The sequence below is a fragment of the Syngnathus floridae genome, chromosome 9, assembly GCF_059516105.1.
Source record: "Syngnathus floridae isolate MCC-2025c chromosome 9, RoL_Sflo_1.0, whole genome shotgun sequence".
NCBI classification, from domain to species: domain Eukaryota; kingdom Metazoa; phylum Chordata; class Actinopteri; order Syngnathiformes; family Syngnathidae; genus Syngnathus; species Syngnathus floridae.
In genome coordinates this window covers 6404966-6430321 of record NC_142421.1, presented here as the reverse complement: position 1 = coordinate 6430321, position 25356 = coordinate 6404966, and the positions used below count along the sequence as shown (strand labels likewise).

Genomic DNA, 25356 nt, shown 5'->3' with positions numbered 1-25356 from the left:
GTGACCTTTCACCACTGCAAAACTCCTCCCAGTTGCCACCGCCTACTTTTGCATTTTGGACTTTAAGGGAAAAGTCAAGCTGCTTCATGTCGTAAGAGAAAAGAGGCAATTGTGGCATAACACAGCAGCAAGGCCCCAAACTTGGATTGAAATAATGAATGATAATCATCTTCTTGTGAATGTGGACAAATGGGTAGCAGAGAACCAGAATCATTTCCTGCCACCAGTCTGCAACAAGCTGATGTGAGTAAGCTGAGATTCAGAGATTTCCGATCTGCCATCATCAAGAAATGGAATGTTTGTTTGTTTCATTGTTGTTTTTATATCTCATTCAGGCACTATTCCCAGTTAAACATTATGTTTGTTGGAGGACCAAATACCAGGAAGGATTACCATATAGAAGAAGGGGAGGAGGTATGACAACTTGGCAAATAACTGTTTTATCATAGAAACAATCAGGTAATATTTTTTTATTCACTTTAGTATTGTTTAGTAATATAATAAGTCTCCAGCAGCTTTATTTGTGTTTATACTGATACTGTAGTGAAATCCCCTGTGTGCCCCTGCTCAGGTCACACCTATACATCACTGTATACCCAGACAAGGGGCAAACTGTAGGCTGATGTTGTATTATGATAAAATTATCAACAACTTTGAGCAAGATTCTTGTCTGTATAGCATTTGGATCCTGCGGTGTTACAATCTTGTAATGAAGATGGTAGTCAGCTGGCAACTTCGTAGAATATCAATATGGTTTGGTGGTAAGGTCATATGACAGGCAGAAGTTGTACGAAGTTTTGTATTTGCCCAAAGTATGAAAGTTATATACTCTACAAAAGGTTGTGGCAATATTGTACACTGTATTTCCAACAGCTTTTCTACCAGTTGAAGGGGGACATGTGTCTGAAGGTGATTGAAAATGGCAAGCACAAGGATGTGCACATCAAGGAGGGAGAGGTGAGCTGAAATTGCCAATCCATGAATAGCATTTCATTAAAAAAAAAATAGATTATAAATAGATGCCTTGCCTTCCAGATCCAATTTTTTGTTTTTAATTGAATTTTATCATATGAGATGCTGATATGTAGCAGTTCCATTGATAATGCTTCTCTTGAAATCGTCTTTTTTTTAAATTTTCAGATGTTTCTCCTGCCTGCTCGGATCCCCCATTCCCCTCAAAGACAGGCCAATACGGTGGGACTCGTGGTAGAGAGGAAACGGCTGCTCGCTGAGACTGACTGCCTCAGGTGACGAATTCATTTTACTTGGAAAAAAAAATGAAAATTGCCGAATAATAGATTAAAATGAAATGTAGATGATTGGGCATTTTGTATTGCATGATTTTCTTTTTGTTATTATGCAAAATGTATGTGTGTTTTTCTGGTTCAAAGTCATCATGTAGACACAAGCATGTGCTGGTGCCTTCAGGTACTATGTTGACAACACAACTGACATCCTGTTTGAGAAATGGTTCTACTGCAAAAATCTCGGAACCCAGCTGGTGCCGATAATCCAAGAGTAAGAAATTCTTATTTCATGTTTACACACTGGTCAGACTCGATTTAAGATAAAGTGCCTTTTATTATCAGGTTCTTGGCATCAATGCAGTACAAGACGGGAAAACCTGATCCGAGTGAGCTGCTGTTTCTGATCTGCCATTGTTTAACTCTTTCAGAATTTTATGATCATTAATATTTTTTGGGGGCAGATGAAGTCTTTAGAGATCCTCCATTCCAGATGAACAACATGAATGTGATGTCGCCATTCTGCTTTAAGTCCTGGCTGGAAAAACAAAAAACATTCCTTGCCAACGGCAGCCCCATTAACATGTTTGGAGCACAGTTTGAGACGGAGGTACAATGAGGGATGGGACATTTTCATTACAATAATCAAACCTATTTATATTTATATATAACCTATTTATATTTTCAAAGAGATGCTCGTAAGTATAAAAATGAAATAATACAGTTCTTTGTAACCCTGACAGGTAACTATGTTTGGACCTGGTTTGTCTGAGGCACCCTTGTCACCAAGTGATGTATGGATTTGGCAACTGGTATGTTCTATCAATATATTACGTACGAATGATTTTAGACATGGAACTTTTTGCAAGAATGTAAATCATTCATTTGAATAAGACTTATAACAGCGTGTTTGTCTTTTTGCCTATTTTTGTGACATTTTGCAAAATTAATTAAAAAAAAAAAAAAATCATAGTATCTCCCCTTCTGCTTTTCATGTCAGGAGGGATCATCAGCGGTCACCATGAATGAGCAGGAGTTTGAGCTCTCTGCTGGAGACAGTTTACTCATTCCCGAGCACACACAGTCAGTAGCCTACACTCTAGTATTCGCAATGATTATCGATCGATCATTCAATCAATTTACATGGAGCATATCACTGGTTATGATTTTTTTTTTTAATGCAGTTTATTTTCCTTTCTACTCATGTAGGTACCAGTGGAAGAGAGATGTGCAGACTGTTGCACTGGTTGTGGTTCAAAACCCTGAGCGTAAAAGACACTGATCACACCTGCCAACAAATGCCACACTCAGAAATACCTCAGGGATAAAAATGCAATCATGGAAAATGTATTACAGCATAATTGCTCATCAAAAGTGACCTGACCTGTGTGACATTGATATCAAATCAACGGACCAACACTAGTTTAATTAAACTAATACCACACAAATACTAGTTATATTATTTCATGTGTTTATTGTACACACCGTGTCAGATTTAGAGTGCAGGTTGGAAATATATGAACCCCTACGGCCTGCTTTTTGGCGACGGCAGTGGTGAATGACTAAATTGCTGTTTGCATTGTTGAAACAATTCCATTTGATGATGTGCAATTTACATACTTGTAACGCTTTCGCAATAAAGTCACATTGTCTTCTTGCGTTGGTACATTGGATAAAAATGCTGTAGCCATTTTTGATGAGATGTCATATCTGAATAGAAAAAAACTGAAAATCTGATTCAGAACAATAAAAACAAAAAATAAATTGAAAAACCGACTATACATGGAAAATGAGTCGAATATAAATGTGTATAAAAACAATGGGGGGGATCATAAACTTGCTTTAATGTGCTTTGTTTCAAAATAATTGCTGATAGCAACTCCTGGAAGCCCAAATGGTAGCAATAAACATTCACCTGCACATTCTTATCCTCAGAGTATTTTTGATCACATGCTGCTCTGCTAAGAAGGCTGCAAGCGCCCAAGGTAGTGCATACTCCAAAGTCACCACTCCTCCCAGATTGTATTTATAACCCGAGTAGTCCCAAGGACAAGCCCCCAGCAGCCTGAGCGCGCTCCCCCAGGTGAACTCCCACAGGTAGATGAAAAGCGTGTAGGTTATCAGACGCACGGTGAGTCCTTGTTGATGAGTCAGCAACCAGCTTCTCAGATTCTCCATTAGATAGATTGCAGTGGCATACATAGGCAGTGCCCAAAGGCTGCTGTATCCCATCATCCTCCTGTCCTGGATGCTGCACCAGTCCAGCACAGCAGTGAAAGTCACTTCACAGAGGCAGCCATGCAACGCGTACACGTAGAGGCGAGCCAACACAGAGAGGGAACACATGGAAACCCTGTCACAAAATTCTGCTGGGTCATCGTGTCCAACATGTCCTGCCACCAAGAAAAGCTTGTCAGTGCACTTTGAAAAAACATCCATTATAACATTTTTGGCTCCAATACAGCGTCAGATCAGTCCGTAAAGATTTGTGCTTTGGTTGTGTTCCATTACAGATACAAACGTATCAAAATAAAAAAAAGTTGTAGTTTGCGTGCTAGCTTCTGTCCAGCTGAAGTTCTATGTGTGGTGTGCAAAAAAACATATATTGGAGTGTGGGTTGAATTTCCTTTTGAGGGACTATATTAAGAATTAACCACCACAGTTGAATACCAAAAATGTTGCTTTCAAACTGACCAAATGTAATCGCAAATAATGGCACGTCAGCTCAAGGACTGACAATCTTGTGTGCCTTCTCTAATTAGGATTAAAAAGACACAAGGTGACTTTAGCCAATCAAAGACTTAGAAAAAGCGCATTAGCATTTCAAACTCAACGTTTTTTTTTCTCATAATAAAACAGATGAGGCAGATTTCATTGCAACTTCATTGTATTTCCTTGACAGTTAACTATAATACAATAACTCGAGCTCCATCCGTTATTTATTGCCATTGCCAATAAAGGATACATTAAGTCACCAATTATGAACATTAGCAGTCATTAAGATTGAGTTAACGTCCGTAATTCTCACCTGAGTGGCCGCCACCTTGTGCTCTCCTCTCATGTACTATGCGCGCCTCCATCCTCGGACAGCATGTTTCCCTGTGGCTTTTTAATCCCTTGTGTGTGTGTGTGTTTGTGTGTGTGTGTGTGTGTGTGTGTGTGTGTGTGTTTGTGTGTATCTTGGGCTAAACATTAAGCTGATCCATGATAGACAGAGAAGTGCCCATCCTAGGCTGAGATCGACGACAGACGGAGAGACCCAGCAAGCAAACTTGGACCACCTGATAAAAATCGTGTGGCATGAATACCAACATCGATCACCAAGTTGCTCATGTAAACAATAGCTTTCACAACTTCAGTAAATGTGCCCGTCCTTGTATTGATGTGTGCTCTAAAGCAAACATACGGTCATGTAGCTCCTGTGCAGAAATTTCTGTAATACATTAGTGCTTCAGTTTTAAGGTAATAATCAACCCCTAGAAGCTCGACATGTCACTGAAGTTAATGAAAGTTAACAATCCACAATGTTAATTCTATTGAAGAAGCGGTTAAAAATGGCTTTGTAGATTGATCTCCTGCAAAATTCGCAAAGGAGTAGTATAAAGCGAAATGTGATTTCCATAGTCAAATGAGATTAATGCTGCAAAAAGGTGGCTGTCTCGTATCATTTATTGCATGCACGGCATATGGCGCTGCCATGTGAGCATATCAGTGCCAATTTAGGATGTTTATTTAGTGTAACCACCAAAAACCAGTTGGATGAATGGTAGACCTCCAGATCAGAGTCCAGGGAGTCAGTAAACATGCATGTAAAAGGGGAATACGCCATTTCATCACAGTCAATGACCATGAAGTTATGAAGCTGTCAAAGGTTGAATGTTAGATAGATACAATATTTTGTGCTCTTGCCATAAAAGTACTAATGATCATGAATTGTGTTCTTTACCAATTTTGGCAGTTAACCAGCTAACGTGGCTGCTTCTTAGCAAATTTACCAGTTGACGTGACCTACACCAGGCACTGTGGAAATTCTGAGGCGTGCAGGCAATCAAACCTACAGTGAAAAACTATTTGTGCAACATAAAAACATTGCTGTAGCGCCGTCTGGTGGCAACCTGCTGCCAACAATGTTTTCAATGCTGAAATAAGAAGTTTCATTTATTCAGGCCATACTGTACTGCCAAAAGTGAAGGCGAAGGACAACTTTCGACAGCAGGAGGCGCCAAAGAGCCTCCACGAAGGCACAATTGGAACTGCAAGCAGCGAGCTCCTTCACTGAGAAATATAGGGAGCTTTTTTGAAAGAAAATGTCAAGTTTCCAGAGAGAAAATGACCCGGCAAAATCCCTGCTCAGAAGAATTGAGGTTTTATTTTATGTTTTATTGTATATGTTCCATGATAAAGTAGTTTGTGTCTGTCCCTCCCTATCCTCCCTTCAACTGTGTTTATGTTTAGTCCTTCCTTGAAACCGTCCGGTTGACCTCAGTCAGCCTGCAAATACTGCAGACTCAGGAACACGCAGAACCAAACAAAGTGGGAATATGGGTCGTTTCCAATGAGACTATTTATTTACTGTTTTTATATGCACTATTAGCTTTTGCATTTTGCATTTTGCAGTTTCTTCAGCTCTACCTGATCCACTTAAGGTATTAAAGGAAAAAGCTTAAGAGCAGATGCATTCACTTCTGACCCCTTAAAGTACGTTGGAAGTACTAAATAGTTCATATTTATAAATTGATTAAATAGCCAATAACGACTTTGTTCAGCAGAGTAACTGTAAAACTGTATGAACACACACGCCCACACGCATGGCAAGCGCCCCCCCAACCCAAGCCACACGCGCACACGCTCCAAAGATTACATTTTTATTTCTCCTGGAAGTCTGCAGTCACTCCCATCGTGTCAGGGGAGTGCGGTCAACACCGGGATCGAGCTGCCATGGCATCCCGCATCTCCTTCACCCAGCTGCGGCTGGAAGCGGAGTTGGATCGGTACCGGGCCGAATGTCAGTGGGACCGAATTCCTCCAATCGTCGAACACATGCAGGCTGCACGTATGCACGAAGATGGTGAGCGCATAAAGTTCGCATGACGAAAATCCAATTTGTTTCCTCGGTATAGTCAAGTGGAAGTACTGATATTTGTGTGACTATGTACTCAAGTTGAACTTTGCACTGTTGACAACGTACAGTTCTAACTTGTTGCTGTCAGGTCTTATGATTTGTTTCCGTGTGGGCTTGTTAGTTGTTGTTGTTTTAAATAATAATATTAAACATTGCACATTTGACATTTACAGAACATTTAACATAAACCACAATAGTGCAAATTTAGAGAAATCAAATTCGCCAGGCTGACAAAAGATAAAGAAAAGAAAGCAAGCTTACTTTAATACATGCAAATAAAATTTCACACATGCATCTTTTCTGTCTTGTTTTGGTCGGCACTGAAAGGGTGTAATTGGTGATATTAATTATATTAATAATATTGGTGTACTATATAAAGGTTGTAAAAAGTATCATTCAAAGTCCTTATGAAATACTGGAGAAAAAAATGGTTTGTAATACCCACATTTTCATTTGTGAATATCCAGGTCTTAATATAATTAATTGTATTTATCTCATGGATTTTTTTCCTCCATCTTTGTTACTCTTGACGAAGTTGAAATTTTAGTCAACAACAGTAATTATATTCTATCTTTGATTTAGTAATCATGACAAAGATCTAAAAATGATTATCTGTTCATTTAGGACAGCTGTGGTATAAAGTTGACTTTAGGACATAAACACTGCTCACGAACTTGGCATATGAACATACACAAAACATTGAAGAGGAGTACTTCAGTTGAGTGTGCATATTCAAAAATGCGTAAACTGTATGCAGTGTTCTGATTGAATGATCACATTTCAAAGTATCACGGAAGATCGAAACGGAGATTTTAGCAGTGCATCCACTCTGGAACTGCGTCGACTCAACTCCTGAGCTTGACGTGAAACTTCTGGAAGCTGTTCACCGTGACTTTTTTATGTCCTGCCTTCAGATGACTATGGAACGCTGCTGTTGGCAGAAGCACTGCTGGAAGAGTCCCTGCAGGAAAATACAGACCTGCTGAGGAGCTCCATACCTTTGATGGACAAAATGCAACCCAGATTATGCCGGGCCAAAAGCTACCTGAACATCATCCTGAGCCGAGGCCGTCTCACTGTCAGTCTTTCATCCTCTTTGAATTATTCAACTCTGTCAATTCAAACAACCTAAAGAAGGAAGCATTTACCACAGATCTCTTTTCTTTTTCTGCCAGCCCCGGTATTTGAATGAGGCTTTACTGCTGATGGCCAAAGTGCACTATGTGCAAGGTTGCCATCGCGATGCCCAGGGAATGTGTGCAAGGGTGGGACTGGAGGAGCTGACACAAGATGATCAACCCATCTACCATCTCCGCCTGCTGGCTGAGGCCTTTGTCATTAAAGGTACGGGCTGCGTCAAAAACATCCTTTCAAAAATGGTTTTTGGGTGAATATCAGACTCTTCTTATTTTTTTCCCCCTGATTTATATATTTATTTTGTTTTATTTTCATTTGGTGAAAGCAATATGAAGAAAGAGCTTCAAGTCAATTTAGCCCTGAATCTTTTTTAATTTTAAAAAGGAAAAAAAAAAAAAGACCCAATACTTTTGTTTTGATTAAAGTCAAGTCAATCTATTCAAAAGTGCCCCTGGACATATTTTTCTGTACTGTACACATCCAGACACAAGTTCAAATTTCATATCCTTAAATGTTTTATAGTAATTTTCATATACAATCTGTGGAAAGGGTCAAGAGTCAAATCCACATAATATGACACTGCTTAATCTTGTTATCATCATTATCATCATCATCATCATGTCATTACACCGAATCTTTCCTGATGAGCGGATGTGATTTCCTGCTTGCTGAAATATAATTATGTCACAGATACCAGCGGATTTGAATTCTAGCTTGGTTTCTTGCAGAATCTTACAAATTATTTTAGGTCGGACTATAATAGATGATGTCAAAGGCTGCCTGAGAAAGTCAACCCATTATTTGCTTTCTCCAGATATTTCTGCCCTGCCCTGCCCTGCATGCTGTTGTGGGATTTAAAAGTGCTCGGAATATTTTGGCGATGATGTCTATTTGCAGCACTCTGCTTATTTGATGAAGCCTGGCGTCTTGCCTGAAGATACCACCCATATCAGGCTTTTTGCTCTGACAGGGGGATGAAACCATTATGGTTTACCCATAAAAAATTATAATAAGTCAGTGTGAAGTCTATTATTGCAAAATATTGGAGATGGTTAAAGTCTTCTTTTTTTTTCTGCTTGGCAGGTACATCTGAAGCACAGGGAGGCTTCTCATTTCTAAGTTGCTTTGGGCTACTATTTCTATAACCCTCTATGTTTGAAATCAGCAAACAATTTGCCAACTCTGTGTGATTGCTCTCCTATTACAACTACATTTTCACTTTATATTTGTGTGACCCTGCGAAATATGTTAAAATTAGCCAAGGCTAAAACAATTGAGTCTGGTAAAAAAAAAAAATCTAAATAAGAGATGAAAACAGGTCACACAGTCCCCAAATATATTCTAGTCTCCAAACTCGGAAGTCAACAGTTGCATGCTAAAGCTTTAGAAGGAATGATAAACAAGCAACACAGGTTGTTTTGTTTATTCAATTCCTGACGATGGCATGTGTATGTGTATCTTCCAGGTCTGTCTCTGGACCACCAGGCTCTTTCTTCAGTGTCTCGTATCCGTCTGTTAGAGAGGGAGGAGGAGAGTCTTTCCTGTTACCTCAAGGCCTGTGATGCGGCTCTGTCGTACCTTCAGGAGCTTGATAAGGTGGCCATGAGGAGATTTATGTCTCTTCTGATCCAGTTTGTGGTGCAAACGGTCCAGTTTTAAATGAAACTACACAAACGTGTGTGTGTGTGTTTCAACCTTTCGTGCTCAAGCAATTCACTTGAAACAGACACGTGTCAGCTTAGGGAAAAAAAGAAAAAGAAATACAGCCAAAATGGAAAATATACATATTTTAAAGTCATTCTGGTTTTATAACTGTATTTTTTATAATTATATCAATAATAATTGACCAATTTAGACTAAAATATATTTTTATTTTGTATTTGGAATTTTTTTAAGTTTTATTTTATTTTTTTATGTAGCACGTCAGCCATTCTCACGTGTATCTCATGGCCCCGCTGTAGTAAATGCAACAATATTAATCATCTTAGATTGCTACATATTAACTGGGATGTTATTTTGGCAAAGTTAACAAAATGGCATGATGGAAATATGCTCAAGCAGCTTCTTGGAAGCAAGATTGGGACATAAGCGCTAAATTTACTTGAACTTAACATTTCTTTTCAGTCAGTTACAACGCCCCACCCTAAGACAACCAAAGTCACTCTGTGTTCTCCAACTGTGGACTTGGACCTGAGTTTTTTCCTCCAGGCAGCCCTACAAAGTGCGTACCTTTGTTTGCTGCAGAGAGGGTGAGTATATATGCACACACACACACGCACACGCACACAGAAACACAGCTCAGTGTCTGTTGAGAAATTTGGGAAGTTAAGATGGGAAAAATTCTTGGAGAGGATTTTTTAAATTAAGATGCGGTCAAATATTTCACCAGTAGGTGTCAGTATTGCTTTTTGGATTCTAAAAGATTGCCCTTACTATCTGTAGATTAGAACGTTTTTTCCCTGTGTGAACCATTTTTGCATGATTACAGTATAATTCTTAAAGCATTAATATGAGCTATCCAATAATCTTAGACGAGCATATTTTTATGCATCTTTTCTCATCTGCTTCTCCTTGGTGTGTTTTTGTTTGATTGATCTCCAGTTTCAAAATCATTGAAATACACTTTGTGTGTTTGTGTTAGTCATCTAGCACAAGGTGCTCACCAACTACGTCGTGTGATCAGGGTGGTCGAGTCACGGGGGTCTCAGAGTTTCAGGAAGGTCAGCTTCCTCACAATACAAACCACGTTAAGCATGGATTCAAATTAAAACGTTGCCACGCTAAAATAACATATTTTAAGATCTGTATGAATAATTCACAAAGTACTCAAAAGAGCTTTAATCAAACAGTTCAAAATATTTCAAAATACTAAGTAAAAATTCTACTTTGGTACTTTTACAGATTGCAGCAAGGAAGCTGGCAGAGGTGCTGCTGAGCTCAGTGAGTGAAGACAGTTACTGGCCCCCCCTAGGCCCCCCACCCTCGGCCTGGCTCCGGAGAGAGGGAGCAGCCACATCCAAAGATGCACTCTACCCCACCATCAAACCACCGCAACGTTACTCCACTGACAGGTTCCAACCCTCTCGCTTTGCTTTTTCACGACCTCATTGTGCTAATTTGTTGATTACTGACGCCCAAGATTTTTTTACAGTAGGCCACCATGATGGCATTTTTTTCAACAGACCCTTTTTTGACATAGTTTAGATGATACACCTGGTAGGGTCATGGCAAAAAAAAAAAATCCACAGCAGAGAAGAAGTGACCAAATTTAGCAGGCGGAGCTGCGTATTGATTGTGGCTCCTGTGTTGTCGCATACACTTATTGGGAATGGAAGTAGTAAGCCTTGTGTGGAGATAATACTGAGAACATGTCATGTATGAAACTCCTAGGGAGGTCCGTGTAGGATTACACACCAGGTGAGTCCGAAACCGGACACTGGGTAAACTCCAAAGGCTTGAAGTAAATGATATCTGTGCCTTTGCGCGGATGTCGGCAAGAAGACTAATCTTGTTCTATTGTCACTGCAGTTGCTTCTGCCCCCAGGACGTGGTTGAAGAGGCTGTCCTGCTGCTTCTCATTACAGAGTCCATGGTGAGACACACACACATACAAGAACACGTATACACAATGTGTTGCCATTTGGAACACAAGGACACCTTTATCAGTCATTATCTTTTCTTCTTCACTTCAAATCCTTTTTTTTTTTTAATCAAGGCCAGTGGTGACGCGGTCATCAGCCGCCTGCCAGATCAAGTCGAGGCTCGCCAGGCCACCCTGCAGGATTCGCTCTCTGTCTACGACCTGCTCACTGTCGGCATGGTTAGGAGGGGCCAGTACACCATGTTGTCTGAGGTCTGCGGACACACACACACACACACACAGACACACATTGCACATGTCCACTATAGTGCAGATGAGTGGCCTTATCGGTCTTTATGATGAAAGATGAAAGAGTTTCCATTTGCTAGCCTTTGTAAGCAGCACCATAGCACAAAATAATTTTTCCTATAGCAACCAAGGTGAAAAAGGCCCTTGCCGAATATAATATGTCATTACCTCAGCAGCGTAAAACGACAAAGCCATTAAGACTTTTTGCACTCTTACTGAATGATAGCATCTGACTGATTGGCATTTCATTCCAACGCACTCCTCCTCTCATTTGTACACACATCACTCACATTATTATGGACTAAAAGATGTAGAGTGGGTAGGGGGTGTTGACAGTCATTTCAAGAAAAGAAAAAAATAAAGTGCCATAGCGTTCTGTAGAGACGAAATGAGAGGCAGAGTAAATGAAGTGATAATGTTGATAATACTGTATTTCCACATTCAAAAGTTGATTTTCAAACTTCTGGCAGTGTCTGGAACGAGCAATGAAGTTTTCGTTCAACGAGTTCCATCTCTGGCGCCAACTTGGCCTGTCTCTCATGGCGTCTGGGAAGGTGAGTTTATTTCATCTTCAAAACGCCATGACCTGTCTACAGTCACTATTCCGCCTCAGACAACAAGCAAAATCGTACTGAACGTTTATTCTGATTGCAGTCTCGGAGGGTTAAGCCAGTGGTAAAAAAAAAAAAAAAAAAGAGATGCATGTCTTCGGCGTCTGCATAATTGGCGACTACTAAATGTACAGCGCACAAATCACAGTTTGTTCCATTTATGTTGCAGGCAGTCGGCGCTGTGTCTGTGTTCAAAGAATGTGCCAGGATGAGGCCAGATGACCCGTTGCTTCCCCTATTGGCTGCTAAAGTCTGCATCGGGCAGCTACACTGGGTGAATACAACCAGCAGAACCAACTCATCTAAATCCACATTAAAATTAAAAAGACAAACATTTGTGGCATAAAAAGAGAGTTAGCAAGGGTGAAGCAGAAGGTTACTGAGAGAAAAGGGCCAGATTAGAAAAGAAGACTTTACAGGGGTGACTGTGGCGAGCACATCTGTCAGTGGCTGGAGCTCACGCTAGGCCGGCCGGAGACAGTAAGGCGCTTACGCTCTTAATCACAATGGGCCACTGTGGCCGGCGCACAGTGGGGCATTACATAAATGGGCCACCATTATCAGCCATCAGAAAAAATGCACAACTTTTTTTTCGTTTGCTGTTGCTTGTTGGAGAGCATCACAATCACTGCACTTCTAAGCTGATGTACCCGTGCCAGTCCTGTGTCGTCACGTCACCGCTGCATTTCTAAATTCCTGAAAAGCACTTTCGGTTACTGTTTATATTTTTGTTTTTTGGTGACTTAAATATAGCACATTAAAGTGTTATTTATTGTATTTATTTCCTCCTTCTATGTTTTAAATATGTTCAAAATAAAGACATAAAAAATCAATATTTTTAGTTTATTATATAGTCCCATGTAGGCTCTCAACTCACAAATACAATATTTAGACAAAGAGAGCATTGAACTGAAGAAGGAAGCAGATGAAGGCTGAGGGAAGAAAACTCCTGTATGCTAATTGACATTGTAAAGGGCTCATTTTATTTTGTTATTTATGATTGCAGTATTATTTATAGCTTTGTCTTTTATGTTTTATGTACAGCCATTTGTTACATCTGCAGATGTTGATAGTGATGGGAAAATGAAGCTTCATATTAGCTTCATAAACTAATTGTATTCATTTAACTCCTCTACTCAACATTGGCCTGAAAGCACAGCGGCGAGAGGTTTCTGCGATTAAGGGCTGTATAAATAAATTTGCCTTGGATTTAAACCTCTTTATTTAAACCAACAGTGCCATCTAAAGGACACAAAAATGCAACTGATTCGTGAAACAAATTTGAAGCTTCATGAACAAATCATGAGTTGTTTATGTGTTTCAGTTGTCAGAAGCGGAGGTTCTGTCCCAAAGCGTGGTGTCGATGGGAGAGGGAGCTGGGGAATCTCTTCCTCGGGCCTACCTGGCTTTGGGACTCTCCTACAGTCTGCAGGCCTCTGATGGTAAGAATGCATTTTGAAATCTTCTCCGATTATGCTGGCTCGACTTTGTTTGGCACTTCATTTCAAGTAGCGAAGGCTCCACCCCTGGTCGTCATGGTAACCTGAATCCATACTCAAATTGGCACAGGAGTGATGGCTCAGCAGTTGCGTGAGAAAAGACAGCCTTTTGAAAACCATCTCTTTTCAACTTTGTTTGAAAAGTATCCGACTATATTTTTTACCCTCGGGCTATTTACCACAAAGCAAAAAGACCACATGAGAACTGTTAGAATTACAGAAAAAAAAAACATGTTTTTTGGCTTATTCTGTCCTTTTTTTTGTAGCCTCTTTGAAAGAAGATCGAAACGAATACAACAAAAAAGCACTTGGAATTCTGAGAAAGTAAGTTGTTGTTCCAATCCAGTCAGATGTTTGTAAAATCAGTTTTAGGCATGAAATGTTACAAAATAATTTTTTAATATCTTGAACAACCTATGTTAGATGTCTGAATTCAACTCTGCAAAAGTGCACCACAAGTCTAGCAATCGACATATGTTTTAGTCAAATTATTATTGGCAAAATTTTATTCAATTTGTGTGTCTCCACAGAGCTCATTCATTAGACCCGCAGGATGCTCACATTGCCATGTGCTTGGCTCTGCAGTTGGCTCTTGTACGGCAGGTGAAAGCAAACAAATACATTATTTCTCTTTCCATCGTCAAATGATCCAAAGTATTCTAAAATGATATGATTGCATGTTTAAAAAAAAAATGCTGGATGTCCTCTAGTGTTCGCCTGATTACTGCGTGATGTTCCTCGTTCATCTACATGCATAGCGCCAAATGACGCATATTGTGCAAAACTTTGATGTGACATTCACAACTTACTCTTTGCAACTGTGGAAAGGCGGCCAAAGTGACTTTATAATGAATCTGCATCGGCAGGTATCTGCAGCCATGGGGACCTTGCAAGGGGCTTTATCTCTCCAAGGGGATGACTTGCACTCCCTACACTTGCTGAGCCTTCTCCTCAGTGCTCAGAAGCACCACCGCTATGCCCTGGACACCTTGACGCTGGCCCTCAGCCAACACCCTGACAACTTCAAGTAAATCCACGTCGTCCCACTCACACATGCAACAGAAAATGCGGATTGGGGTAATAAGGCACGAGAAGAGAAAATACACTTTTCCAACTGCGTAGTTTCTTAATCTTTGAGAGGGAGATGGGGGGGAGAGCGAGAGAGCGAGAGAGAGCCTTAAGAAGCCACACAGCATAACACTTGTCATCTTGCAGGGATAGGGTGTCTCAGCTCCACTGCGTTGGAGGCCAGGCGCGCACACACACACATGCACACGCACACTCGCAATGCCTTATTTAGAAGCGCCAGAGTGAAGGCCTGCATTGCGGTACCTATTTCCCCTCATTCACCCCTTAGCCTTTTAACACTGTCGAGTTGACCCGAGCCTGCTCACATACTCCCAACATGGTAACTATTTTTGACGCTTGCACGAGTTTATTTTTGTCTAATTAATTTGATTGATTATATCAAATGATATTACATCAGCACACAAATAAAACTAATTGAAACATCGTAACACGCAGAGAAAGCTAGATGATATTTGAAAGTACAAGAGTTCAGGTCAGTGGCTTCACACAAATGATATTATGAAAGATTATTGCATCATCACTGAAATGTGAACTTAGTGTTTTGGACTCTGTAAATGCATTTCTCAATGCAGCCGTTAGGGGTCAGTGTTGACTATCATAGTCCTGATACCAACAGATGGTGTACATCACTACCTCAGGAAGAACGAGAAGAGAAGGAAAATGCGCCTGCACAACTAAATAAATGCAACAACACACACACACAACTCCTCCTCAGAGACACTTGACTACTTTGACCCATATAAGTGCTCTTTTCCGGACCCAGCCAATCACCTTGGCTCTTTGAGTCAAGAATCCCCATCACCGCGGTAACGAGGTCGTATGGGTTAGACAGAGCATGCAGCATCCATCAGTTGTCATTTTTTGGTACGGGCTTATATCAAGAAATTTCATTCTGAAAATAAATGTGCTAGAGAAAACTTAAAGAAAATTATATTTTATATACAAATTCTTTGGGTCGGATTGGTGTGTCAATAAGACATTCATCATCTTGGATTTTAATCAGTTGGAAGTTGCTATTGTGCTAGCCCTCAGTGGAGTGCTATTTTCTGTAACAAGCTCTTTGAATATCATTTGTGTTGAGTGAGTGTTGCACATCCAAGGCGGCAGAGCATTGTGAGCTATTGCACCACAGTTGTCTGTGCTGATGAGAGGAAAATGCTTGTGTGTGGGTGTGAAAGGCGGTGATGTACCACTTGTGTCTAGGATCTTCGTCTTGCACATGGATGATGATGTGTGTCACTGTATTTTTGTGTGTGTGCATGCATGTGTATGATCCCTGTTAGCTACTGCCTCTCTGCACCACAGCAAAGTGTCAGCTTGCTGTAGCATATCAAATTTCTTCTTCCTCCATTTCGTTCACATCCTCTTCCACCAGCCTCTGAGTTTCTCTCCACCCTCACTTCTTTGGCCTTGTTTCATTGATGTCTTTTACTCAGGACATTATTTTTAAATAATTAATTTTCTCCGTGTGTAATTGTAATCACTGCAGAGTTGAACTTTTTACTGTTGGATTGGCTTTTGCGTCTAACTGAGACGTCAGTGTGTGTGTGTGTGTGTTATGCAGGTGGTCTGAGAGTGTTCATAAGAGCTCTAACTATAATTATGTGTCAGGAGCGGCATGCACATGGACTTATTAAAGTAATCTTTGTGTGTTTTGTACATATGTGTCCACCTGCTCACGGTGGAGGGAAAATAAAGTGATCTGTGGGGGTGCAGAATGAGTAATACTGTAGATGGAGCACTTTTTCAAGGGAACATTTCAAGCTAGCTATTTTTAAATGCAGTTGATGCTGGCACTCTTTACTCAAAGCTCGCCACCACTAAGCACAGAGCGACTCTGCTCACTCATCCACTCATCTAGACGATGTGTATCCCCGGAAGTGTGAAAATGACAACACTTATAATTGGATGCGTAATCTTGAAATCCACCTTTTACTGGCGTTGTGAATGAAAACTCTGGACTGAGAGCTGAAGAATGTAAAAGTTGGGCTTAGATGATGAGATCAATTTGCATTTACATGTGAAAATAATTTAGATCGAGATCACCTCATTAACGGTTTTGTTGACTCTAGTGCTTACTGTCTGTCTTCGCTTCTAATTGATGCCCATGACAGACTGGTTTTGCTGAGGACCCCCCCAGGCACGCACACACATGCACACTTGGCATTATATCTGACACTCGCACATCACTTAACCAGTTGTCTTCAACTAAAAGGGCTGAGTCGAAACGCTATGACCTCTCATCAGCCTTTCAACATACCTCACGCACGCACGCACACACACACACATACAGTAGGTCTGACTAATGTAAAATAACCGAGGCTGGCGCTTGGATGCACTTATCCAGGTTTCCTGTATTCACTTACAATGATTCTGCTGTATAGTCCAAGGGGACAAATATGAATAATTAAAGAAAACACAATTAATTGGATTAAAAAAATGAATCTATACAAATCCCCATAGACAGCATAATCATCTAGTGGTTAGCATGTCTGCCTCACAGTTCTGTGGTTCCCAGGTTGATTTCGGCCTACCTGGTTGAAGCTACGTAAATGCTTTTGAGTTGTATCTCTTTGTCTCTATATGCCCTGTGATTGGCTGACGACTGGATAATGTTCCCTATAATTGATAGAAAGTCTATTGAATATACAGTATGTAATATGATTTATGTGTTTTTGCTCTAGTTTGCTGTTCACAAAGGCTAAGCTTGAAGAAGTCCTGTATGGCCCATCTGCGGCTTTACAGACCTGCCAAGAAATGCTGCAAATCTGGCAAAGTCGATACGATGTCAGCCGCTCAACGTGAGTAAATCAATCCTCGAATATATCATGAGTATAAAAAAAATAGGAGTGGCCCTCGCCTGGTTTTATTTCATCAGTGGTGTAAACAGAGGATGCCCGTTGGAATATACCGTGGCCATTGCGAACGGCTCGTTGAGTCATTTACAATTGCGTGTGTTTTCCAGTGAGGCGGATGACAGTAGCAGTATACCGGTGATGGAGAGGATGGATGCCAGTTCTGGAGTCAGGAAAACATCCATCTACCTCACTCTCCCTGACTTCCAAGACACCTCCACTGGTCTGCCTTTAATAATCATTTCACCTTCTGCCGCTGTATCACACACATGTTGAAGCGCAGGCTCTGTACGGCAGCCACCGTCACTCAGCCATTTGAATCTCCCGCTGTGGATGATTCAAATCATCCACAGCGGGAGATCTAAAAGCAGGGAAGCCCAGCGTCTGCAACACTACTACAATTACTATATCGATGTGACAAAAATGTGTGATTTGGCTTGACTTTTACACAATACATTGTTTGAAGTGATTATTACATGAATAATCAAATAAACATAGGGTTTAACGTTAGACTTGAATATGAAACAGTGATGATTGTCTTTTATTCATGTAGGTTCAATGAGTCCATCGTCAGTTGCTGCGTCTCGTCTTGAAGCGGCGCTCTCAGAAGTGTCAGATATAAGCTCCATGCATCGCCAAGGGCCCACGTACATCTGGACTACTCTAGAACGTATTTGGCTGCAAGCTGGTAAAACAGCAACACACGTCATTAAAAAGAGAATCATAATAATACTGACTGTTTTGATTGTTTGCCAATTGGGAATGTGGAGAGAAAGCTGTTTGGGACACATCTGTTTCACAATTGGGTAGATCATATGGATCACTTGTTGGAGGAAATAGAGCAGTTAAAGCACTAATCCAGAGGATTTAGTGAGGATAAAAAGTCTTGACAGACAGTTGTTCCCAGTGTGAATGACTGCAGGTGACTTACCCTAACGACAAAGAACAAGTGAGGCCGAAAAACAGGTATAACAGGTCATGGTAAATAAGTTAGATGCAAAAAAACAAATCAGTAAGTGGGACATAGAAAGAAAATGAACAACTGACTATTGTTCATAAACTGAGCAAGTGATGTATACCATGTAAGTGTTTTTTAATCTTTGAGAAAGGTGGTTTAAAAAATAAAACGGGGAAAAAAAAAATCTAGTTTTAGTCTCATGGCCCAATACACCACGAGTAGGCAAAGTTTATTTTTAACAAAGACAAAACAGTTACAGCGGAGGGGAAAATCCAAAAGGGCAATTTTACAACCAGTGCGTTTGCAAGTACCCTGGAGGGTTGAAGTGGGTGGGGTGGAAGGAATTATGTCGGGTGGTGTCCCCTGTGACTAGTAGTTATTTGTTGTGACCAACCTTTTACTCCTGTTATTCATATGCTGAGAAACAAGACATCATTTCACTGAAGTCTCTCATTCTGTTTACTACGTGTAATGGAACTAGGCTGAGTCGGCCATACCCTTCCCGACATTCCTGTTCTCATCTGTCACTTCCTCTCACAATCTCAAATATACTACCGTATATTCCTTTCAGTACATCTCTAAAGTATTTCATTTTTTAATTGACTGTATTTGCACAAACGTTACTGTCAGGGGGTTTGGGAAACATCTGTGATGGCCTTATTTAGGCAACAGTTCCATAACAGTGCATTTCTTTGGTGAGTGTGTATGTACTTGAGTGGCTTATGTAATGTTATGTGTAATTTAACTTCACGCTGTTTATATTTCAGCATGCTGCAATAAGGTTAGAACATGCACTAACGCAACTTTAATACGTCCGTCTGTACGTGTGTGCAGGGGAACTGTTCATGGAGGACGGCCGACTGAAAGAGGCCCAGTTTTGCATAACCGAAGCCAGCTCGCTCTTCCCCAACTCACACTCGGTCTTGCTGCAGAGGGGACACCTGGCTGAGCTCCGGGGTCAACTAGAGGAAGCTAAAAATCTCTACGACGAAGCCTTGGCCATCCACCCTACTGGGGAGTGCGTACTAGTGCACCTGGTGAGCAACAGCCGAAGACTTCAGACTCAATGTAATGTAAAAAACTCTGCAATTCATGCCAAAAAATCGTTGTCAAAGACTTCTTCCTGATCATTTAAGCAAGTCCCTTTCCCTTGCTCTCTCATCCAAACACACTTCCGCTCTATAAAGATCCTTTCCCGCCCACTCACCATCGGTCTCCATGATTAACCACTGCCCCTATGACCTTTGAACTCTCTATTTCCTGCCTAATGGACCGGCAAGGGATGTTTGGTGCAATCCAACAACTTGTGCCCACTCGACACATTCACCCACACACACAAATGCCAGTCGTCTCCGTACTTACCGTAGATGTGTCAGCTGATACAGCACTGGATATCTTGTGACCACATAAGGCTAGTGTGTTTGCTGTGATTGCACACTTTAGTGCGTGTGTACGTCAAAGCGCAGTTGTGTAGTCACGTCTCTTCCTTTTTTGGCCTGTGCTAAAGCCAATCCCTAGAGGTGAAATGTTGAAACAAAGCCAGCTGGCAGTGTCCCTTTCTGTAAGTCTCACAGGGCAGATGTGCTCTGTGTGGATTTAGTCTCATGTTGTCGTGGTCACTCGTAAAACCAAAAGGAAACTACTATAATGTGTCCATTCTTCATATTTTGGATTAGATCCGAGACATACGAATGGAGGGAGCAGTGCAATGTGCTAAATAGATGCTTCCTTGTTTTTTGGCTGCTAAGTGGGACAGCATGTGGGACATTTCACTTGGAGATCTTCCCATATTTCTGGCTTGAATCAGCCTGCTAGAACGCAACCCACAGTGGCAGGTTTTCTCGGTGGCTCAAGATCCCTGCATGTATTTTTATACTGTATGCACCGCTGACACTTTATGTGCCAGTGGCCCATTTATTCTGCTGCTGCCTTGAGGGCAATTCTGATTATTCTTCCTTGATGTTCTTGAGTTATTATTCTACAAAAGTACATTCTGTTCTGTACTTTCCTTGAATATCCTCCAGATTTTTACACTTCAGGGTTATTCAGGGGAGAAAGAAAATGAGATATATTGTGACTGGAGCTTGTACAATGAGGCTAACATTATTTGAGGGTAGTGGGCCGTAGGGGGTTTTGTTTTTGTTTAACTTTTCATCTTCATTAAACAAAATCAGTCATATGAGGTTTGGTTTCTGTCCAGTAAAGTCTGAAAGCAATACACGTGATCGCAAGCAAAGAGCAAATATCATGTGAAACGGAGTAGGATAAGCAACATGGAGAAACACATGGGTAGCATGACAGATAGCAATGCGGCAAGACAACAAGTAGAGCAACAGAAGGAAGTGAAACAGAGGGCCAGGTGTGCCAGGGTTATATAGGGCGGCTAACGAAATGGGAGCAGGTGTAGAAATGAGCCGGAGGTGCGGCCAATCAGGGTAAATGCTGCTGATGGAACGGGAGGGGCGGGAGAGATGAGCTGTCCAAGGTACCGGTTATGCGGATGTCTCCCGATTTCTTCTAAAATGGAAAAAGTAGATAAAATATAAGATAAGTGGTGTTGAGAATCATCATAATAAAAATAAATCATAATGTTATGCCAAAATTGGATTTTTATTTAATTTTCATTTATAGTGACTTTCATTGGACTGAAGCATATTTTCAGTTTATTCTTAGTTATTAATTTTCAGTTGTCAGACATTAGTGTCAGCAAGTAGTTGACATGTGTGCATTTGGGCAGGTGCTAGTACAAGTAGTATAGCTGATCCTACTACAGGGCCAGCCCAGCCCTCCAAGTTGGACTGGTATGTAATGAATCTGACCCACTCCCAACATCCTCCACATTTCATTCCCTCGTGCGCATAGTCACACCTGCTCTGAGTCAGCCACACATGCTAGTTTGCCTCCTCTGTTACCCAAGCATATTCATACACATACATGCAAAATCTCAAGGACGAGGACTTGTGCTCATTGAATTCATTTTTTTCCCCCAATTATCAAATGCTCCCATCTCTCTCTCTTCTCCTCTCCCTGTGCTTGGGGGTGGTTGTCAGCTGATTGGATCATGCGAATACATTATTTATAACACTTCTTGCCATTTTATGGGATTGCCTAGCAACCCGGGAAATATATTCTGTTCAGTTCAGTAAGACCTCTGAACAGAGAGGAGGCAGTGGAAGAGATTCAGAGAGAAAAATGAATCAGTGGCACAAACACGAGCTGGCTTTGTTGCTATGCACGGCTCGTGAAGTTGGTTGGCATTCGTCTGCCCTTCCCATTATCAAGGTTTAGCTAACTTTAGCCATTTGATGTTTGCCAGCATTTGCATCCTCAACTTTCCGTTCTTATCCCTTTCCCAATCCACTATGGATTGCCTCGGACTGGTTTCTCCAGCCTCTGTGTGAGGCTATGCAAAGGTGTGGGTGTAAGGAAGAAGGGAGGGAAGAAGCTTTGAAATCTGGAGATCAATTGTGACATGCACACAAGGTCCAAAGACAGTAACTTACGCCGCTGCTTGTACAGCACATGAAAGGATGATCAATAACTTTGTTTTAGATACGTATCTGTCTCACTCAGTGATGGGTGAGGAAATATATATTTATTTCCAGTTTCACCTGATGAGATGGAGATAGATACATAGAACGGTCAATTCTGATATGGGGGGAATGGCAACGGATCAGAACCACAAACCTAAAAGGGATCTAGGTCAGACCAAGTCCCAAGTCTTATTGGGGGTGGGGTTAGGGTTAGGGATTCCTTCCGGGCGTTTTTTATTTTTTGTATGTCCTTGGGGTATGGTGAGGTATTAAAATCCGATACATTTAGGTGCGGTAAATATGTGTTTTGACGAGACACAAACCTGCTCCACCAAGTTCGTTGCAATCGGCTTGCTATTGAGGCAGATGGCTTGGAGCAGTTCAAACAAATCCAGTTTTAGTTTCTGTGATGCCAGGAACAAGCAGTCCCAATGTCCTTCATCTCATTTTTGTTTCGGCTTCCAAACTGCTCTCTCTCTGATAAGCTGCCCACTTTTGTTGGGCTGTCTTTGGAACTGAAAAGATAGTTTTTCCATGACCTCTGCCTTGTTCATTACTCTCTGGAGAGTCTCCTCCTTCTCTGAAATCTATTTTGCCAATTTGCCAAGATACCTTTTAAAGGTTTTATTTTCTGATGCTATGATGAGAACAATAGATTATCTGTCTGGAGTTCTGCTCAATTGATTTTCTCCCCAAGGTCATTTTGAGATTATTTGCAAGGTGTAACTGTCACCAACTAAACTATTTTAAGTGGCATTTGATGAACTGCTGTCAAAAAAATATATACGTATATATATACATTTTTTTAATATGTATATTTTTTTTAGATATACCTATATATATCTATATATTTGTAAGAAAAAACTACTGAAGATAGACGCAGTAGGTGTGCACGCTCTCACTGAAAGTTTCATCAGAGCTCCCAGACACCTACGTGAATTTCATCCTAATTAATCTTATGTGCAGGGAGCCATAGTCCTTGTATGTGAAGCTAAGTGGGCATGTCTCCAGCAACAATTTACTCATTCCCAGCAAGCCTCGAGCTGTCCGGTTTCCAAGCCAACAGTGAAAAGTTCTCCACTTTTTTCGTTATTATCATCAGCTTTAAGATAACCAATACAAGATGATGTGAAACAGTTCTACTGAAATCTCGACTTACTATTATAAACATATTTTTACGAATGAGTACTACTTTGACAGTGTCACTCAAAACTGAGTATTTTCAGTGTGAGGGAATTATTAACGAGACGTCAAAGATATTAACTGGGTTGGCAGTGAATGAATGTTCTTGTACAAGTGATGTTTAGATTACATATTGGTTCAACAAATTTGTGAAAAATATATTGTGTGATATTACTATTATTTGCTCAGGGTCGGCTGCTGGTGAGGACAGGGCGCGCAAACCTCGGAGAGAAAGTTCTACGCGATGCAGTTCAGGTCCACAGCACGTCCCACAAAGCGTGGAGTGGACTGGGAGAGGCGTTGCAGTCACTGGGATCCAGTCAGGCCCCTGATTGCTTCCTCACAGCTCTGGAGCTGGAAGCTTCTTCTCCCATCCGACCTTTCACCATCATCCCCAGGGAGCTTTGAGGAGCCCCGGATTGTGCGCTTGGGTCTTCCAATTCGACACTGGTGCGAACAAAGTCATATGGGTACGCGTCAGCTTTGTAAGATATAAACATTGTCAAACCAGCTAAGCATTTTTTAAATTTGTTGTGAGTGATCCCTATTGATTTCGCTTCACAATACGCTATGTATTCATAGCGGTTGCTACTAACCTTTTCTCAAAAAGATTCCATTTTTAGCTTTTAATTTGTTTCAATTTCAAATTCATTTTCTCAAAAGGCGATTTAATCTTGTGAATTTGCCATTGAAGAACATACACAGCATCCAAATATGTCATACTTAAAGTCCTCCCTATAGAACATGAAGCCTATAGACTTATTTTGATGCTTCAGCAGTTTTCTATAAAGTGTCATAATGGATGGAATGTCCGCATTGCCCCCACCCCGTGTGGTAATGCATAAAATGCATAAAATGAAGATGAGCTGAATACGGGAGGCAGAATGTGGGTTGCTGTTGTATCCTTATTGAACAGCGCGTAGCCATACATAGACATCAATTTTGTATAGGTTGGCAGGCACAACAGAAGCTCAGCTTCATCTTATTATAGCCTCTGATGTGTCTTTGAGGATTATTTTGATTGATGTATCTTTCATAACATCATCCTCATATATGTTTCAGTACATCCATTCCGTTATTAAAGTATACGTAGTACATATTTGTACAGTATCATCATTTGTCTAAAATAAAAGACAAATATTCCACTCACAATGCCTGTGGTGGATTCTTTTTTTTTTTCGCATCATTCCCATAATAAATAATAACAGCTTTTAAAATCACTGGCGGATGCCACGTCTTCACCTGCCTTGTCAGTTGTGACTAATGGGCATCACTTCCCCTCTGAGTGTCTAACCGCATTAATGTGAACACTGGGACTTGCCTACTGGCTTATGTAACACTGCCAGCACAGTTTTCTGCCCCCCCCCCCCCCCCCCCCCCCCCCCCCCCCCCATCAGCACCATCACCACCACCTCTCTTGCTTCCTCTCTCGCACTCTCTTCAGGCTAGCCTGATGTGATGTGGCTCGGTTGCCTAGCAGCCACCCCCCTTGTTTGAGTTACTGGGGAAAGTGGAGAGATATCTGGTCTTCTTAACAAGACACTCACATGCGCACATACAGACAAGAAGCGTAGCATGTGATGACTACGTGCTGATTTTGTCAGTGTGTGATTTGTTTGCCTGCTTTTAGCGTGCAAGCTGCATCATTGGCTTAGCCTGATATCTTTTGGGCAAGGCACCGGTCTTTATTCTGAGAAAGCACCCCTGTCCTATAATCATATCTTCCCTTTAACACAGTTTTGGAGTCCTTGATTAAAAAAAAAAAAAAAACTAAATAGAATCCACGACATTCTCCAGTATGAAAACCCCCTCACTTATCAATACTCCTAATGACGCAACCCTTATTGATCACCGTCCCATATTTTTCTGCCGTCTGCAAAAAAATCTATTTTTACTTTTTCTTTCATTGCTTGACAGCCAGCTCTCCCTTGTTTTCAGCCTTCCTCTCATTAGCACTGTGTGACACCCACGCTGGAGCTTTGGGAGATGAATGGTCTATCCCTGTGGGTAAAGGAGTGAAATATTACTGCTTGTGTTGTACGCGTGCACGGATATGGACATGCAGGCACACACACACACACACACACACACACGGTGGCAAAGAGAGCATGCGTGTATTATAGTGGCTATGCACACACACTGCCTTGACAGATTCATGGAGGAAGCAGCCAACTGTTAAGAATCTTAGAATGACAACGGCCAAATGCAGCTATTCAAACCATACACACACACACATA

General features: G+C 41.1%; 3 protein-coding genes across 3 annotated transcripts; 2 read left to right on the top strand and 1 right to left on the bottom strand.

The window, feature by feature from the left end:
• Nucleotides 1–54: 54 nt before the first annotated feature.
• haao (3-hydroxyanthranilate 3,4-dioxygenase) lies at nucleotides 55–2910 on the top strand. The gene is made up of 10 exons (XM_088384657.1): nucleotides 55–243; nucleotides 336–414; nucleotides 874–957; nucleotides 1141–1247; nucleotides 1429–1518; nucleotides 1590–1633; nucleotides 1709–1854; nucleotides 1988–2056; nucleotides 2245–2327; nucleotides 2454–2910. The coding sequence occupies exons 1-10, from the start codon at nucleotides 155–157 to the stop codon at nucleotides 2524–2526; spliced, it is 864 nt and encodes a 287-aa protein (XP_088240783.1). The 5' UTR covers nucleotides 55–154; the 3' UTR covers nucleotides 2527–2910.
• Nucleotides 2699–4491, bottom strand: LOC148393158 (transmembrane protein 229b-like). Its single transcript, XM_088384658.1, has 2 exons — nucleotides 4273–4491; nucleotides 2699–3637 (listed from the first exon to the last, which is right to left on the bottom strand). The coding sequence occupies exons 1-2, from the start codon at nucleotides 4322–4324 to the stop codon at nucleotides 3156–3158; spliced, it is 534 nt and encodes a 177-aa protein (XP_088240784.1). The 5' UTR covers nucleotides 4325–4491; the 3' UTR covers nucleotides 2699–3155.
• Nucleotides 4492–5469: 978 nt separating this feature from the next.
• ttc7a (tetratricopeptide repeat domain 7A) lies at nucleotides 5470–24271 on the top strand. Its single transcript, XM_088385208.1, has 21 exons — nucleotides 5470–5608; nucleotides 6126–6312; nucleotides 7281–7444; nucleotides 7542–7710; nucleotides 8969–9099; nucleotides 9628–9752; nucleotides 10145–10223; nucleotides 10405–10574; nucleotides 11032–11095; nucleotides 11219–11356; nucleotides 11863–11946; nucleotides 12173–12277; nucleotides 13328–13445; nucleotides 13769–13826; nucleotides 14033–14105; nucleotides 14369–14529; nucleotides 17276–17392; nucleotides 17557–17669; nucleotides 18000–18134; nucleotides 19239–19441; nucleotides 23309–24271. The coding sequence occupies exons 1-21, from the start codon at nucleotides 5552–5554 to the stop codon at nucleotides 23525–23527; spliced, it is 2670 nt and encodes an 889-aa protein (XP_088241334.1). The 5' UTR covers nucleotides 5470–5551; the 3' UTR covers nucleotides 23528–24271.
• The last annotated feature ends 1085 nt before the right edge of the window (nucleotides 24272–25356 follow it).